The sequence below is a fragment of the Triticum dicoccoides genome, chromosome 2B, assembly GCF_002162155.2.
Source record: "Triticum dicoccoides isolate Atlit2015 ecotype Zavitan chromosome 2B, WEW_v2.0, whole genome shotgun sequence".
Classification (NCBI taxonomy): domain Eukaryota; kingdom Viridiplantae; phylum Streptophyta; class Magnoliopsida; order Poales; family Poaceae; genus Triticum; species Triticum dicoccoides.
The window spans coordinates 705,283,892-705,301,316 of record NC_041383.1 but is presented as its reverse complement, the minus strand read 5'-3'; the positions used below and the strand labels follow the sequence as shown (position 1 = coordinate 705,301,316).

The 17,425-nt window shown below is 49.1% G+C and overlaps 2 protein-coding genes across 2 annotated transcripts; one reads left to right on the top strand and one right to left on the bottom strand.

Annotated features, from left to right (window-relative positions):
* On the bottom strand, positions 1-1,939 carry LOC119365737 (probable phospholipase A2 homolog 1). Its single transcript, XM_037631383.1, has 3 exons — positions 1,768-1,939; positions 1,549-1,668; positions 1-422 (listed from the first exon to the last, which is right to left on the bottom strand). The coding sequence occupies exons 1-3, from the start codon at positions 1,880-1,882 to the stop codon at positions 244-246; spliced, it is 414 nt and encodes a 137-aa protein (XP_037487280.1). The 5' UTR covers positions 1,883-1,939; the 3' UTR covers positions 1-243.
* Positions 1,940-2,005: 66 nt separating this feature from the next.
* On the top strand, positions 2,006-3,438 carry LOC119365736 (homoserine kinase-like). The gene has a single exon (XM_037631382.1). The coding sequence runs from the start codon at positions 2,042-2,044 to the stop codon at positions 3,170-3,172; it is 1,131 nt and encodes a 376-aa protein (XP_037487279.1). The 5' UTR covers positions 2,006-2,041; the 3' UTR covers positions 3,173-3,438.
* Positions 3,439-17,425: the final 13,987 nt, after the last annotated feature.

Sequence of the window (17,425 nt, the reverse complement as noted above, 5' to 3'; positions counted from 1 at the left end):
TATTCTCAAATTGGAGAATGATGAGATTTTGATTCAATTATATGGCAACTCTGTTTACAAAAATGCCCGGGCAGAAGATGTGATACTATATGCTGCAAACAACACCGCAACCTAAAATTATCTCTGTGGCTGCCCAAAACAATGTGATTTTACCAACAGAAGTAAACTTACAAGTATAATCATCAAAGGAAGTAAATCTTCAATCAACCAAGCAATTTGCCGAGTACCTCTCCAAGGCCAAAGCTACAGTTCTAACTTCTGGCTGCCCAACTGGCTGAGCATGATCGCCATGTCCATACCCTGAGTCATCGTCGCCATAGCCATTTCATACGGGCATTTCGTGGAGAAGCCGACCTTGCCAGCCTTCTTCACTTTCCTCATGCAGTTTTTGAACTTCTCATGGCATTTGATACTCATCAGGCCTGTTCAATTTACATTTATGCAAAGAAAAAGAACCATGGGAATGAGGGTTCAGAGTACAGATCTTCAGATAAACAGCTTGAGCGAAAACTTTCTTTCGCATCACAAGCATCATATTTCCGTTGTGTTTCATGCATGCATACATGTCCCAGCGAAACTGGTTACTCATGGTGTAAGATAAACAAAGCAATATAATTATAGGAATGTGGGGAATGCACGGGTTGATCTGGCGGGTGTCATCTGTCATTTGAAGGTAAAAAGAGGTTCCACCCATATGAAGTCCTCGATGCAATTTGTTCAACAATTGCCCCCCTTGTACCCAAACACCCACGCCACTCTTTAGCTGTACAATACTCAATGACACATGAAATTTAACAGGGAACTGCAAAGCTGTGAAGACACAGCCGCAATTGACAAATACGGAGTATAAAATAAAATGATTGACCAAAAACTATGACCTGTCCCAATGCAATATAACTATAGGATTGTGGAGATGGCATTAATCGATCTGGCGGGTGCCATATGTCGCTTGGAGGTAAAAAAACTGTGATCCATGTCAACCTGATGCAATGTTGAACACCCCCTCGAACCCAAACCGCCAACACATATCGCCCAATCCATGCGGCTGCACGACTCGACAGTATGTAACATGTGGAATTTACAAGGGAATTGGTGTAGAGCATAGATGTATACTGACAGGAAACGGCTAACCAGACATGTAACTTGTCCGGTTGTCCCGATGCATTCTGGTGTGCATACTACAGAGCTGTGCAGTTTATCTAGTAAATTAACCACACACAATTTATCACCAATCGACAGATGGGCGAAAACATCAGTTCATACAGGCAATTGTGAACCAAACTGCCGCCGCATTGCCATTACTAAATGACAGAGCAGAGTAGAGCCAGCAGCAATTGAAAGTCTGAATTCTGAAACTGTCTAGCCAATGCTCATCTTGTCAATTGTCAGCACCTTCCGAATTCACATGTCCAAACAATACAGTGCAGCGTATGGTTGTTCATGGCGGCTGCGGAGGCGGCCGAGGAGCCGAGGCCGGAGCCAATCCAGACGCCATTGTTTCTTTCTTCTCAAGCTAGAAAGGGGGTGATGTATGTATGGATGATGTACCTTTCTTGCCGACGCAGTGGTCGTGGTCGCGGCAGCAGGCGTCGAGGTCGTCGCAGGGCTCCTCCCCCTCGCACCCGCTCCACCCCACGCCGCAGAACTTGCCGTACCGGATCCCCACCGCTGCCACCCATCCCAGCCACCCATGGTCAGAGCATGCTCAGATCAGAAAGAAATCGTCACACCCGATTGACCGGATCAGGGGAGGACGAGGAGGCTCACAGTCGCAATTGAGCGTCGCGCACGACCGGCTGCACGGCGGCGGCGGCGGCGACGCGGCCGCGGAGCCCCCGGCCAGGAGGAGGACGACGAGCAGGACGGTCATCGCCATCGCCATCGGCGGTTGGTGGTGGAGATTGTTCTTGGAGCCGCGGTGGTGGCGGGCCACGCCTGTCAGTCACTCTTCAGACTTCTGGTTGTTCCCAAAGGCAAAGCCCAAGCCCAAACCTTTTCCCCAAACCCCACCCACCCACGCGCGCATCGGCCACCCCCCGCAATGGCGGCGGCGGCGGCGTCTCCGGCCACCGCGCCGTCCTCCTTCCCCTCCACCCGCAAGGCAACGCTGCTCTCCTTTCGCGTCTCGAGCAAGCTCAGGGTCTCCGCCGCGGCGGCATCGGCCGACCCGCCCCCGGCCTTCAGGTCCGTCACGGCGTTCGCGCCGGCCACTGTGGCGAACCTGGGGCCGGGTTTCGATTTCCTGGGCTGCGCCGTCGCCGACGCCTCGCTCTCCCTCGGCGACACCGTCACCGCCACGCTCGACCCCACGCTGCCCGCCGGCACGGTCGCCATCTCGGGCATCACCTCCCCGTTCCTCCCGCGCCTCGCCGAACGCCTCTCCCGCGACCCGCTCCGCAACTGCGCGGGCATTGCCGCCGTCGCCGCGCTCCGCGCCCTCGGCGTCCGCTCGCACGGCGTCTCGCTCAGCCTCGCCAAGGGCCTGCCGCTCGGCTCCGGCCTCGGCTCCTCGGCCGCCTCCGCAGCCGCCGCCGCCAAGGCCGTGGACGCGCTCTTCGGCTCGCTGCTCCCCCGCGACGGCCTCGTGCTCGCGGGGCTCGAGTCCGAGAAGGCCGTCAGCGGATTCCACGCCGACAATATCTCCCCGGCCATCCTCGGGGGCTTCGTCCTCGTGCGGAGCTATGAGCCTTTCCGCCTCGTCCAGCTCCCCTGCCCGCCCACACTCCGCCTCTGCTTCGTCATCGTCACCCCTGAGTTCGAGGCGCCCACCAGCAAGATGCGCGCCGCCCTGCCCAAGAAGGTCACCCTCGGCAACCACGTCCGCAATTCCAGCCAGGCTGCTGCGCTCGTCGCCGCCGTGCTGCAGGGTGACGCCGCCCTCATCGGTTCTGCAATGTCGTCAGACTTCATCGTCGAGCCCACCAGGGCGCCGCTGATTCCCGGCATGGCCGCGGTGAAGGCCGCCGCCCTGGAAGCCGGAGCGCTGGGATGCACCATTAGCGGAGCGGGCCCGACCGCCGTGGCTGTCATCGAGGGAGAGGAGAAGGGGGACGAGATCGCCCTGAGGATGGTGGACGCCTTCCTTTCAGTGGGGAAGCTGAAAGCCACTGCCACCATCGCGCAGCTTGATAGAGATGGCGCCAGGGTTATCTCCACCTCAAGCTTGGAGTAGGAAGGTACATTGTCTTGTTTGTGTATGTGTATTACACTGATTGAACATGTCGGTGATTTGGTGCGGTAGGTGTTTGGAAGTTCTCCCAATTTAGTGTATTATCAGTTGGTTGTCAGTTCTAATTGTTTGTTAAAAGTTCTGAATGAGTGGATCGATTTACCATTTAATGTGAAATTGTAATCGCATCATCAATCCCTGACCGAGTGGCACAACTTGTTGGACAGCAGCCTCAAAGCAACATGGCGATGTATCATTCCCTCTGTTAACATTTTCTTTCTTTCCTGTTTCATGGATAGTTTAAACATTTATGAATCTACTAAACCCATGCATTTTGTTAGTCATCCTTGTGTCTACTGTAACCATTTGAACATATTTATTAGTGATATTTTAGATTTCTGTTGCTAGCTGTGGTCAGGGTAGAGCCTTTAGCTCCAGTGCATAGCGGACGGCTAAAGCGTGCGGAGAATGTGTCGGGGTAGACCGAATTTGACATGGGAGGAGTCCGTTAAGAGAGACCGGAAGGATTGGAGTATCACCAAAGAACTAGCTATGGACAGGGGTGCGTGGAAGCTTTGCTATCCATGTGCCAGAGCCATGAGTTGGTCGCGAGATCTTATGGGTTTCACCTCTAGCCTACCCCAACTTGTTTGGGACTAAAGGCTTTGTTGTTGTTGTTGTTGTTGTTGTTGTTGTTGCTAGCTGTGGTCAGTACAGTGAGGCAATAACTAAGGATGATCTAGTTTGGTGATAGGTTCTGTATGGACCACAAGGATCAGGGGGTACTGGTAATGAAGAGGGGCTGAAGGCTGGATGTTTTCGCTGTGCTCAACCCAGGCATGTAGATTAGTGAAAGAGTGTTAAACTGTCCTGTTTTGTATTCACTGTGGAAGAAAGGAGGACAAAAAATGTTGCAAAAGAAAAAATATGTTGGGACAGCAGCAGGTAACAGGAGTCGAGGAAATAAATAAGCAATCTGCAAAAGATACCAGAATGTCGGATGGTGTGGAATGCTCATATACTGACAGTGGAAGCAGTGCCTCTAGTGCTAATAACCAGGGGCTCTCTCAGGATATGCAGGACGATCCTGACAGCTTTGCAAGAGGAATGGGGCTTAGTACACAGGTGATTGCAGAGGTAAACAGAGGACTTGATGAGAAGCAGTAGGCTATAGGATCACAACTGGTTGGATGTGATTTTGGGGAGGAAAATTCAAATAGAGACCAGACCTTACAAGCAAAAAAAGTGGAGCTTGGAGTGTGTTGACTGTTGAGAGATGTCAGCAAGGACAAGGATAATATAGTGGATGAGAATAGGAGGAGGACTAGCAGGAATATGACAGATCAGCATGTAATGGAGAAAGCAATGGACAGGGCTAAAGTGGAGAATTTGGAGTTTCCAATTGGTGAGTCTACTTCCTTAAATTTTCCTACAGTTTTAAATGCTGCACATGAAAAACTATTAAGTTTAGCTGCTACTGCGGGTGTTAAATTAGGTGGAAATGAGAAGGAAATTAAGCAATCTGTAGAAGTTTCAAGGAAACTAGAAGAAGCTAGATGCAATTTATTTGAGGCTAGTCCTGGTAAGAGCAGTAAAGATTTGCTTTGTAGTGGCTCTAAGAAAAATAGTTTTAATGTTGCTAGAGGTATGGGAGTGGGGGAGGCTGATAAAGTAAAATTTCTTAAAGAAACTATTGTAGAGCATAATATTTTATTTGTAGGTGTGCAGGAAACAAAGAAAACTAGTTATGGTGCTGATTGGTTAAATAATATTAGTGGTAGAAAGATTTTTCCTGGGTATGTGTTCCATTCCATCAGTAGAACTGAGTGGTGGTATTATGTTAGGAGTGGATAGTGGTTATTTTGAAGTAATGTAAGCTGAATCGGGTGATTTTCATACTAGATTGACAGTTAGAGAGAGAAGCTCTAATAACAAATGGAATTTAGCTACTGTGTATGGGGCTGCTCATGGTACAGACAAGGAAGCCTGTTTGGTTGAGCTAGTGCATATTTTTTGTTGTAATGAGCTCCCTCTGTTAGTTGGAGGAGACTTTAATTTGATTAGGAAAATTAGTGATAGCAGTCAGGCTAGGAGATTAAATAAATGGTCTAATCTTTTGATACTACTATTGAGCATTGTGAGTCTAAGGAGATGGAGTATGTATGATCAAGATGAGAATATTAAGAAGTGCCATCTAGTCAATTGGCAGGAGATTTGTCAACCTAGAAAACAAGGGGGGCTAGGGGTGTTAGACTTATCTGTATTGAATACATGTCTGCTCAGTATGGCTGTGGAAGCTCGAAAATGAGGAGGGTTTATGGCAGGAGTTAATTAAGAATAAATAACTTAGTAATGTTACTTTGTCTTGGTGTAAATTGAAGCCTGTGCCCTCCCACTTCTTGTTTGGATTAACAATTCTTTAATGATGAGAGAACCAGGTTTTAGGAAGATCTGGATGTTTGCTTAGCTGATAAATATCCCAGATTGTATAATCTTGTAATGATAAGAAATTAAGAATTGTAGAGTGGCGAAAGTGTTTACTGAAGGGTGGTCTAGCTTCAGCCTCGGGAGAGTAACTTACCGATGGGCCTGACAAGTGTGTGTGGACTCTGATGAAATCTGTTTCTTTTTTTTCCCCAGTAAAATCCACATATATAATGGTATTAAGGGCTAGACAGTCAGCAGGTATAGTGTCCTCACAAAGGATGTGCTTTTACATAGGGGCTGGCAAGGTAATGCTAAGTGTATGTTGTGCAGATGAAAATGCAGATCATTTAACTTTCTCTTGCCCTGTAACTGGTTATACTTGGAATGTAGTAAAATGTGCACTGCCAGGCTGTCGGAGCTGCAATGGAGCATCGCCGAGGCCATGTCGGGCAGCTCCGAGTGACACATGGCAGCGCTGCACTGGGGTTGTTGCGAGCGGGAAGGACTAAGTAGATAACACAGTACTGCAGGGTCAGGGGTTGTGCGGGAGCCTGCGTTATACCGATCTGAGGGCTAGCTAGGCGGATGATTTCTCTCTCCGGTTGACGCCGAGCAGCTGTTTCACTGTTCCATCCAAGTGACCTGGGCGATGATGCTCCACGCCCGCACCAAATCGTCCTCCTTTGCCTGATAGGGGCATCTCCAACACAAGACGGACACCGCAAATGTACGCCGGCAGGATAAGGGATGAAGTCATCCAATGCTATGCCGTATTTGTCCGGTTCCATCTGTCTACATATTTTGTCGAACACCTTGCTCGCACGGAGGCCACGATGACGAACACCTCGTCAAGCGCGGAAGGGCGGAGCGGCCCAACAATGGGCATTGGCGTAGAACCCAGAGCATGTGGACGAGGGCGTCGTGGTGGTCGTCTCATGCTGGGGTGGTCGGGGCAGGAGGCCATGCACACATGTGGAGCGCCTTGAGGCACTCGACCTGGGCCGCCCAGGCCGGTCGTGCGGCTACTATAACAGAGCATGTCGTCCGTGCTAGGCTCGCTATTGAGCTGGACCACGCCCCCTCGCCTCAGAGCTCAGGCTACATTGTGTGCTCATGCTCCGCTACATGGAGCACTAAGGTCACCACGCTCGCAGCGCTGGTCACTGTCGCGACAAGGTTTGTCGGCGCGCGGTTCTCGCGCGTGCTTCACTTGCGCGAAGACGGCAATTCCCCCCACAGGTGCTAGGAGCTCCTCGTGGTCGGCGAGGCTGTCACGTCATCCCTGCTCTGTAGAACCATCGAGGCTGTCACGTCGTGCTCTGCCGAGGCCTTGCGGCACCATGAAGCCTTAGCTCGATCTGCCAAGCCATGGCAGGTGTGGCAAGATGAGAAGTGTAGGGAGAAGGAGAGGAGAGATAGGCGGCCAAGCCGGCGTCAGGCTGTAGCGCATGTGCACGTCGTTGTTGAGGAGAGAGAGGGGTGGAGTGCGTGTATACATGGTGGCCTTTGATTGGTTAGATGGATGTTCGAACTCCGCAAAGCCCCCAGATTTGCTAACACTTTGTTAGAATTCGGACGTCAGATAAGGGATGAGGATAAAGCGCCTCCCAAATCCGGAAAAGAACAAACTACTTGTATCCTGTGGTTTCAAGTTTGCATTACAAAGGTTAGGAAACCTCATCCGGTCCTTTGTAATATAGACTTGCACACGCACAATCGCCGCCTCTTCCTCCAAAAGTTAGGGTTCCTCTGCCTTCTGCTGGCGTCGCTGCCGGTCTGCCTCGTGTCCGGTGGCCCTAGAGCCATGAAGGCGCGGGGTGGATCCTAACCCTTACAGCAGGAGGGCTCCGTTTTAAGATATATTTATTAGTTTTGTTAGGCTTTATGTCCTACTTAGGAAGATGGGACGACGGCGATTCTCCAAAGATGGAATAAGGTTCTCCCCGCCCAGAACAATTCCGGCGGTGCGTCTAGCATCATTGAAGGGCATGTGGAGGTGTATTCTAGCGGATCTCACAAGATTCGATCAATGATTTTCTTTGGTGGATCTACTCGGATCCGGTCTCCGCTTTGTCTACATTTGCGTGTCTTCAGATTGGATCCTTTCGATCTACAAGTCTCTTCATCAATGGCGGTTGTTGTTTTGGTACGCTGGTTCTATGGGGCCTTAGCACGATGACTTCTCGATTGTCTACTTCAACAAGTTTACCCGAAACTGGCGAGGGAGGGGTGATGACGGCCGCGCGCCTTGGCTCGCTTCAGTGATTGTAATCATCGCTATCTGCATGTAATTTTTATTATTTCGAGTATTCGTTGTACTACCATGATCGAAGGTGAGCACAATGAAAGTTCTCCTGAAAAAAAATGCAGACTTCAACGATCTCACTCTAGCTATGGAGGTATAACGTTGTCACTCTTCCACAAGGCATTACTAGAAAGGCATTGTGAGGAGGTGTGCGAAATTGCTCTGTAATTGATCTAAAGTTTTTCAAGGAAATAGGCTGTTTGGAATAAAACCACTGTCATGAAACTCAATCTGTCTATTAGTTTCAGAAAAGAAACACACATGAACTGCTTCATAGTTCATACAGCTTACAACTGCGTTTACAATGGATAAAATCGTCGTTCATTGTGTTGGCTACACCAGTGTTTACAACTGCATCTCTGCATCAACATGAAGCGTTTGCCAGAAAGGAAAATTGCTACAGCGCCTGCACTGTGGGCTTATTGATGACGACCAACTCACACTTGATGGTGAAGCGGTCTCCTCGCAGCTTGGACTTGTGAGCCAGCCGGATATTGCCGTAACCAATATTACCGTCCGACGTAAACTTTTGGATCAGCAACGGCCCTGCCGGGTGCACCTTGCCGCCTTTCTCCCGCAGGCTTAAGCGGTACCACACCTTGACCCCCGTCTCCGCCGCCGCGCGGCCGCGGAGATGCAAGAAGGCCGCCACATGGTCAGGCGCCCGGCTGTCGCCGTCAGGGTAGAAGTAGATGCTCCAGTCGTAGCTGTTAGAATATGTTGTATAGAGATAGGAGAGTAGTTTAAATCTCTTTGTAATCTTATCTCCTCTTATCTCTACTTCTGTTAACCCCCTGTACCGAACCCGATCGATCTCCTCCTCCTCTGATCGATCTCTCCCTTGTAAGCCACGGCATGATCTCTATATAATACAATGCGGCCTAGACGAAGGGTTCTACGCTTCCTAATTCGTCACATGGTAACAGAGCCTCTTCCTCTATAGATCAGGAATAGATCGCATCTAGCTACCGCATCGACCGAGCAGCATGTCAACCACCACCGCCGCCATGACGGCCAGCACCATGGGCACGCTCACCACATCATCATCATCCGCTTTTGCCTCCTCCTCCTCCACCTCCACCAACACCTCCCTGCTCGGATCGCCACCTCAAGAGAAGCTCACGAGGGGAAATTTCCTTCTCTGGAAAGCCATTGTGCTGCCCCAGATCAAGGGGGCCCAGATGGAACACCATCTCAACCCGGAGAGCCCGCCACCGCCGGCCACGCTCACCATCAACAAGGACGGGACGGACACACAGGTAGTCAACTTCGCTCGATCCCTCTGGTATGCACAGCAGCAGCAGCTCCAAGGGTTCTTGATGGGATCCCTATCCCGCGAGATCCTCGCTCAGGTCGCCACGCTCTCCACGCCGGCCGAAGTGTGGACTGCGATCCATGCTATGTTCGCTGCTCAAAGCCAAGCTCAAGCAATCAACACGCGCATGTCTATGGCAGAATTGTTGGGGAACGTAGCAGAAAATAAAATTTTTCCTACGGTTTCACCAAGATCCATCTATGAGTTCATCTAAGCAACGAGTGAAAGGGGAGATGCATCTACATACCACTTTGTAGATCACGAGCGGAAGCGTTCAAAAGAACGGGGTTGAAGTAGTCGTTCTCGTCGTGATCCTATCACCGGAGATCCTAGCGCCGAACGGACGGCACCTTCGCGTTCAACACACGTACGGTCAGCGTGCCGTCTCCTCCGTCTTGATCCAGCAAGGGGGAAGGAGAGGTTGATGATGATCCAGCAGCACGACGGCGTGGTGGTGGATGCAGCAGAACTCCGGCAGGGCTTCGCCAAGCTGCTGCGGGAGGAGGACGAGGTGTAGCAGGGGAGGGAGGCGCCAAGACACAAGGGTGCGGCTGCCCTCCCCCCTCCTTTATATAGGCCCCCGGGGGGGGGCGCCGGCCCTGGGAGATCCAATCTCCCAAGGGGGCGGCGGCCAAGGGGGGTGGAGTGCCCCCCAAGGCAAGTGGTGCGCCCCCCACCTAGGGTTTCCAACCCTAGGTGCAGGGGGGCCCAAGGGGGGGCGCACCAGCCCACTAGGGGCTAGTTCCCCTCCCACTTCAGCCCGCGGGGCCCTCCGGGATATGTGGCCCCACCCAGTGGACCCCCGGGACCCTTTCGGTGGTCCCGACACAATACCGGGTGACCCCGAAACTTTCCCGATGGCCGAAACAACACTTCCTATATAGTTTTCTTTACCTATGGACCATTCCGGAACTCCTCGTGACGTCCGAGATCTCATCCAGGACTCCGAACAACATTCGCTGCATACTCATATTCATACAATCCTAGCGTCACCGAACCTTAAGTGTGTAGACCCTACGGGTTCGGGAGACATGCAGACATGACCGAGACGGCTCTCTGGTCAATAACCAACAGCGGGATCTGGATACCCATGTTGGCTCTGTCACGCCCAATATGCGACCCTATCCAAAAGGAACTCGAAGGTCCCACCAAGGATAGACCCGCATATTGAAACGCTTTTGCAAGGTGGATATCATTACATCAACATTACATAATAGATGGGGATACATACATAGGGCATACAATGCCACACGAATACAACATTACAATACATAAGAGCGTCATCCGTCTATGGATGAATCACAAACAGAAACTCAAATGACATCCACCCTGCTAGCCCAGGCTGCCGACCTGGAACCTATCCCCTGATCGAAGAAGCAGAAGCAGAACTCAACGCAAGCAAGCATCGCTCTCGCATCATGATCATCGCAAAACCTGTCCTTGCAACTGTGGTTGTAGTAATCTGTGAGCCACGAGGACTCAGCAATCCCATTACCATGGGTATCAAGACTAGCAAAGCTTAAAGGGAAAGGAAGGGGTAAAGTGGTGAGGCTGCAGCAGCGACTAAGCATATATGGTGGCTAACATACGCAAATAAGAGCGAGAAGAGAGCAAATGGAACGGTCGTGAATCTAGCAATGATCAAGAAGTGATCCCGAACTCCTACTTACGTCAAACATAACCCAAAGACCGTGTTCACTTCCCGGACTCTGCCGAAAAGAGACCATCACGGCTACACACGCGGTTGATGCGTTTTAATTCGGATCTGGTGTCAAGTTATCTACAACCGGACATTAACAAATTCCCATCTGCCTATAACCGCAGGCACGGCTTTCGAAAGATTATACCCTGCAGGGGTGTCCCAACTTAGCCCATGACAAGCTCTCACGATCAACGAAGGAATAGACCTTCTCCCAGGAAGACCCGGTCAGACTCGGAATCCCGGTTTACAAGACATTTCGACAATGGTAAAACAAGACCAGCAAAGCCGCCCGATGCGTCGACAATCCCGATAGGAGCTGCACATATCTCGTTCTCAGGGCAACACCGGATGAGACATCCCACGAGTAAAACCAGCCCTCGAGTTGCCCCGAGGTGGCCCCGCAGTCTACTCGGTTCGGACCAACACTTAGACAAGCACTGGCCCGGGGGGGCTAAAATAAAGATGACCCTCGAGAGAGTGACTCCCAAGGGAAAAGGTAGGTGGTGGTGAGGCAAATGGTAAAACCAAGGTTGGGCCTTGCTGGAGGAGTTTTATTCAAAGCGAACTGTCAAGGGGGTCCCATAAATCACCCGACCGCGTAAGGAACGCAAAATCTGGGAACATAACACCGGTATGACGGAAACTAGGGCGGCAAGAGTGGAACAAAACACTAGGCAAAAGGCCGAGTCTTCCACCCTTTACCAAGTATATAGATGCATTAATAATATAAGAGATATTGTGATATCCCAACCAAAATCCTGTCCACCATGGAGAAATCTTCAACTTCACCTACAACTAGCAACGCTATAAGAGGGGCTGAGCAAAGCGGTAACATAGCCAAGCAACGGTTTGCATAGGAAAGGTGTCAAAGGTTAGAGGTTCATGGCAATTTGGGAGGCTTGAAGAGCAACAGATAGGTAACGCAGCATAGCGATAGATCGAAGCAACTAGCATAGCAATGATAGTAGTGAGATTCAGGGTAGCGGTCATCTTGCCTGAAATCCCGCTAGGAAGAAGAACGAGTCCATGAACAAGATGAACGGGCGTAGTCGAACAAATCCTCACAATCGCAACATTACCGAAACTAAGAAGCAACACCGGGAAGAAACAAACAACATGGTAAATGCACAAGCATAAACATGGCATGATGCACAAACAAGTATGATGCATGTCCGGTTTAAAGAGGCATGGCATGGAAAAGTGTAACAAACAATACTACAAGTTAAGTGGAGCTCAATATGCAACGAGTTGCATATTGACAAAACACCACATCAAATATTTAGTTCTCTCTCGTTAAAGCTACCAAACAATATTAAAAGTTGTTAAACATGGCAAGAGATGAAGCATAAGTAAACTAACTATTTAGACAAGTTTAAATGAGGCCGGAATAATAAACAACAAGTCCGGAAAATCCCCATATGCATATTTTAGATTCGGTACTGTTCTGCCCTAAACACAATTATAATGTTGTTAAACAATAAAACAAAGTGCACCATGTTAAACTAGGCATTTTTCCACCCCATTTACATATAAAGTTTGTTTAAAACGGAGCTACGGTTATTTAGTTATGAATTAAAGCATTTTAACATGGCATATTAGCAAATTTAAACAAACAGCAAGTTAAACATTTTTAAACATGGATGAAAGTGGCATATTATTAATATACACAAAATTCTAAGCATTTTACATATATAACATGTTTCATTTGGATGCATGGGCATTTAGTTATTAACAATGCAAAAACAGGGGCATTCCTGTAATTATGCATGCACTGGAAATTAGGAAAATCGCCAGCAGGGGAAAAAAATGTAGCCGGGCCGAATCTGGCTAGCCCAACAGTGCACAGGGGGGCTCGGGTTGCTCACCCATGGGCTTTGGCCCGGTCGGTGGAGAGGGAGGCTGGAAGCAGGCCGCGGGGCAAGCGGGTCGGCTGGAAGGGGCGCTGGGCCTCGCGATGCAGATCTGGGCCTCGGGCGTGCTTGCGGCTGGGCCTTGGAGGCCGGCTCCTGGGCTGCTAGGCGCGCAGCTGGACCGAGCGAGATGGGGAGGCGCGGTCACGTGAGGCAGGACCAGGCGCGGGTCAACGCAGGGGCAGTGCGTTCGTCCTCCTGCTCGAAGCAGAGGAGGTAGAGGCCGGCAGTGAAGCTTGGCGAAACAGGGGAAGTCCGGGACGGCAGGGCGCGGTGAGATCGGTCGGATCCCGATGTGAACGCCGAGGGGGGCGGATCCGGCAGCCGGCGCCTTGATCTGAAGCAGAGGACAGCCATGACCTGGGCTCTGCAGAAGCAACGGTGGCTGGGCAGTCAGCAGGAGCGACGCGAGGGGAGGAAAAGGAAGACTCAAACGCGCAGCTCGACGGCGGAGCTCACCTCTATCGATGCGACGGCGATGGAAAAGCAGCAGCGGAGGGCGGCAACACCACGCGAGGATGTGGCCGGAGGTGAGCTCGAGGAGGCGGCGGCAATTGGAAGCTCGCTCGGGCGTCCATGGCGTGGGACTTCGCGGGACGGCGAAGGCGCAACAGCAGGGGCTTGGCGCGGGGTCAACTCCGACGGGAACGAGGCCAGAGATGGGCAAGGACAGCGCGGAGGTGACCGACGACGCGGCGAACTTGAGGGCCAGGTGGCGAGCCTCCTCCTTGGGCGTCGGGGTTCCCTGGAGAAGATCGAGAGAGAGAGAAGAATTCAGTGAGAGACGGAGAAAGATCCAGAGGGAGGGAGAGACCACGGGGAAGGAGAGAGACGGCGCTCATCTGCTGGTTCGGTCGGCCGGCGACGAGGCGGACGAGGTGGAGCGCTCCTCCTCGGGGCCTCGAGCATCTACACGATCCATACGGGATCGAGGGAAGAAGTGGCCTGTGCTGGATTGGTGAATTGGGCAGGGGAGATCCCGAGGGGGATTCGGTGGAGTGGCGGCGGCGTGGGGATGGATGGGACATGGCGCCTAGGATCTAGGGTTAGGCTAGATTAGGTATGGGGTTGATTTATATATATGGAAAAAGGGGTTTAGGGTAGATTTGGACCCTCCGATATAATTGGACGGTCGAGAAGAAATGGCTTAGGGGAGTCCAACAAATAAACGCAGATGTTTTATAGATGTTTGGAGATGATCCGGATCCAACGGTAACGACAGAGCGGGTCGGTTTCGGAACAATTTTCGGACGCACACACGGGGGGTCTGTGGTTGTGCAAAGAGGGGGTTGGGCTGAGAAGAGAGAGAGAAAAGGTGCGGCCCGGTGACAGTTTCGGAGACCGAAACGCCCGACGATTAAACCGACTATATCGCGGTTATAAATATAACGGTTGGGCAGTCAAACGGACTCCGAATGCGACGAAACTTGACAGGCGGCCTGTCTACACTATAATAAGACCGCACGACAAGTTGCAACCTATTCCGAGAACATTTTTATGCCGCTTATAAAATAATATTTCGGAGATGCCGCGGGCGCGTGTGAGAGTGTCGGGGCTCAGAATGGACAACGGAGAGAACCGGCGGAACCCGAACGGATGCAAGTTTTATGAAAACATATGGATGCGATGCACATGATGCTATGAGATGAGATGCATAACAAGAACAAAATGCAAAACAAACGACAAAAACCCAACCACGAAGGAAATATCATATAGCATCTCTGGAAAAGGCAAGAGTCGGAGTTACGAATATGGAAAGTTGTATCCGGGGCGTTACAACACTCCACCACTACGAGAGGATCTCATCCCGAGATCTAGGATGGCACCGGAGGGAAACAGAAGAGGAAGAGAAGGGGTAAACTAAGTTGCTTCTTTGACGAATGAGTGAAACCACGAACCTTGAGAGGTTGAGCAATATAAAAGAAAGAGTACAACAGAGATGAACGAGATTGCAAACAATCTGTTAGAAAAGAGGAACAAGGAACATTATGATAACTTGAAGGTTGCAAAGACATGAATCAAGAGTTTATTGGACAAGAAGGAATTGAAACCCCTCTGGTTGAAACGAGATAAGAATGAATAAGAATGATATAATTTTGACAGCACTCCGACTGTAAATGGAAGAAATTGAACATGAACTTGACAAGATGAGAGGATACTTGATGAAATCAACAACACACTGCCTCCAGAACTATTGAAGGAATGGCACAAGGGGTAAGAAAGATTTCAGACAGCTCTCCGGTTGAGGAAGGAGGCAAAACTTGGTAAGATGAGGGAACTCGAATGAAAACACGACACGCCGGTTAAATGGATAAGCATGAAAATGACATGATCTTGATAAAACGAGATGATGGGTGAAGAGAGCAACATCACATTGCCTCCGAAAGAAGGAATAGAAGATAGATCATTGGAATAACAGAATGAAGAAGAAAATGCCAACTTCTGCCACAATTGAGCTAAGAAAGCACCCTTCCAAGAAGGTTATAACGGAGTTGTTGGAAAAAACCAACAACGAAACGAATAAGCTTGTAGTGGTCTTATGGAAAACATCCCGAAATTATGAGGTGACAACCGGCCACTAACGGAAACAATTGCTTGCTTGAGAACAATGAAGAGATGAAAAACCTCTTTCACCGAGAAGGATATGGAGAAAGCTTGGATCAATGATAAGCACCACAAATAGCAACATTCCCAATGGAAGGCTTTAGGTGAAATATAACCCAAGATAACTCCAACAAAGAGATTGATGGATTTAAAATACCTCATTCTTGACAACAATATGAATCATGAACCTTGAAGGAAATTGTCAAGAGTGACATAACACCATCTCAAAAGATAAGGTAGAAAGGATTGCACTTCGGAATGCAAGATGAAGAATGCTTGAACTCCCCAAAACAAAACATGTGTTTAGCACCATGTTTAATTTTGAGTATAGCTTGGCGGATCTTAACTTCAAGAGAAATCTTGAAGAACAATTGAAGAATGAAAAGAATCCTTGACGAACCACCATGTAGAGCCTCCATGAAGAACTCCGGTAATAAAAGGATGATGAAAAGAAAAAGAAGTTGAAAACACAAGGTGAAGCCTTGCGATGATTTAGATGGAGCTTTGCGACGATATAACCGAGAAAACTTGGAACTCCAGAAAGAAAAGATGAACACTAGAACCGAGAATTACTTCATCATGAACAATCTCCGGAAGAAGGAATTAATCACTTGGATGAAACAAGAATAAGAATTATGTTAAGCCTATCCTTCACCAATTTAAATTGATGACAAGCAACGGATTTGACATACTACTTATTCTCGTAGAAAGAATTAAGAGAGATATAGCGTAAACTTGAGAAGGTTTAGATGGAACCACCAGTGGAATTGGAAACAACGAATGAATTGATATGATAACAAAGGAAGTGTAATCTTGAACGAACCACCGTAAGAACTGAAAACGAACGAAGAAAAGATAAAGAAACACCGGGAAGAATTAGAGAACGAATGAAGATACTTGAGGGAATTTGATACAAGAGAACGAAGAGATCACGAGCTGATTAGAGAATACTTGAGCAATGCACCGGTAAGATTTGGATAACGAGAGCTGAAATGTGAGGACGAAGAATTATGACATGATGACCTTCGGAGGAAAGAAATGGAAACAACTCATGAAATGCTCCGGATGGTAAGAAAAGAATTATGACAATCGAAAACAATTATGAGAGGATGGCATGAAGCTAGAACCATGAATCTTGAAGAGAATGGAGCAAGATTTAAGAGAAACTCTTCTTCGGTCTTCAAATGTTGAGAATGACGACGAGGAACACCAGCAAAATTACTGAGATACTCCGGTATGATGACAAGCGAAGAGGTTGAGCCAACAATGAAATGATTTGAAATCGATCTTGGAAAAGGCATGTGACTGATGAAATCCATTCTTACGTCACATTTGAAAATAATTTGAGAATAACTCCGGGAGAATTAGAAGAGTCAGGTAAGATCCTGGAAAAAGACCTGTGGGTTAGGTCCCACTAAAAGATACACCGTTGAACAATTGATTGAAAGGGGGGATTGCACCGGTTGAATTAAATGGCTTGAAAGAGATAACAATCTCCAAATAGCTTGAACGGATCTTGAATGAAAAGACGAGCCTTCTGAGATATGTTCAAACACTCCGGATCAAATGAATAGCAAGAGGTGAGCAATTAAGAGGTGCATCGACATGAGAGAGCATTAGGAACGAGGAAAGGAATATGATCAACACTGAAAGCTTGAATTAAATCCACCGGAGAAGAAACAACAATGAAGGATGATGAACTTAAAACTGTTGAGCATCTTCTTGAGAAATCACCAGATAAGAACATTGATTGAAAAGAGTGAAGAGACTTCACATGAATAAATGGATACTTGATTAAGAAATCTGAGTCCTTGAAGAAAAAAGGGTGGGAGGGCGGGAAAACAAAGACAACTTGGGGACGGATGAAACAAACACCGTTGGGAAAACTGAGAGATGATCTTGCGAATGTTGAAATGATCGGATCCACATGAAAAGAAGCACAGCGGTTGGAAAAGAATTAACATGACGACCTCGATGATCAAGAAGGATTAGT

Excerpts from the sequence above, each read along its gene's own strand:
- LOC119365736 (XM_037631382.1), top strand. The coding sequence starts at position 2,042 with ATGGCGGCGGCGGCGGCGTCTCCGGCCACCGCGCCGTCCTCCTTCCCC.
- LOC119365737 (XM_037631383.1), bottom strand. The coding sequence starts at position 1,882 with ATGGCGATGGCGATGACCGTCCTGCTCGTCGTCCTCCTCCTGGCCGGG. Across the intron at positions 1,669-1,767 it reads CGCGACGCTCAATTGCGACT|CGGTGGGGATCCGGTACGGC; the intron begins GTGAGCCTCCTC and ends GATGGGTGGCAG. Across the intron at positions 423-1,548 it reads CCACTGCGTCGGCAAGAAAG|GCCTGATGAGTATCAAATGC; the intron begins GTACATCATCCA and ends TAAATTGAACAG.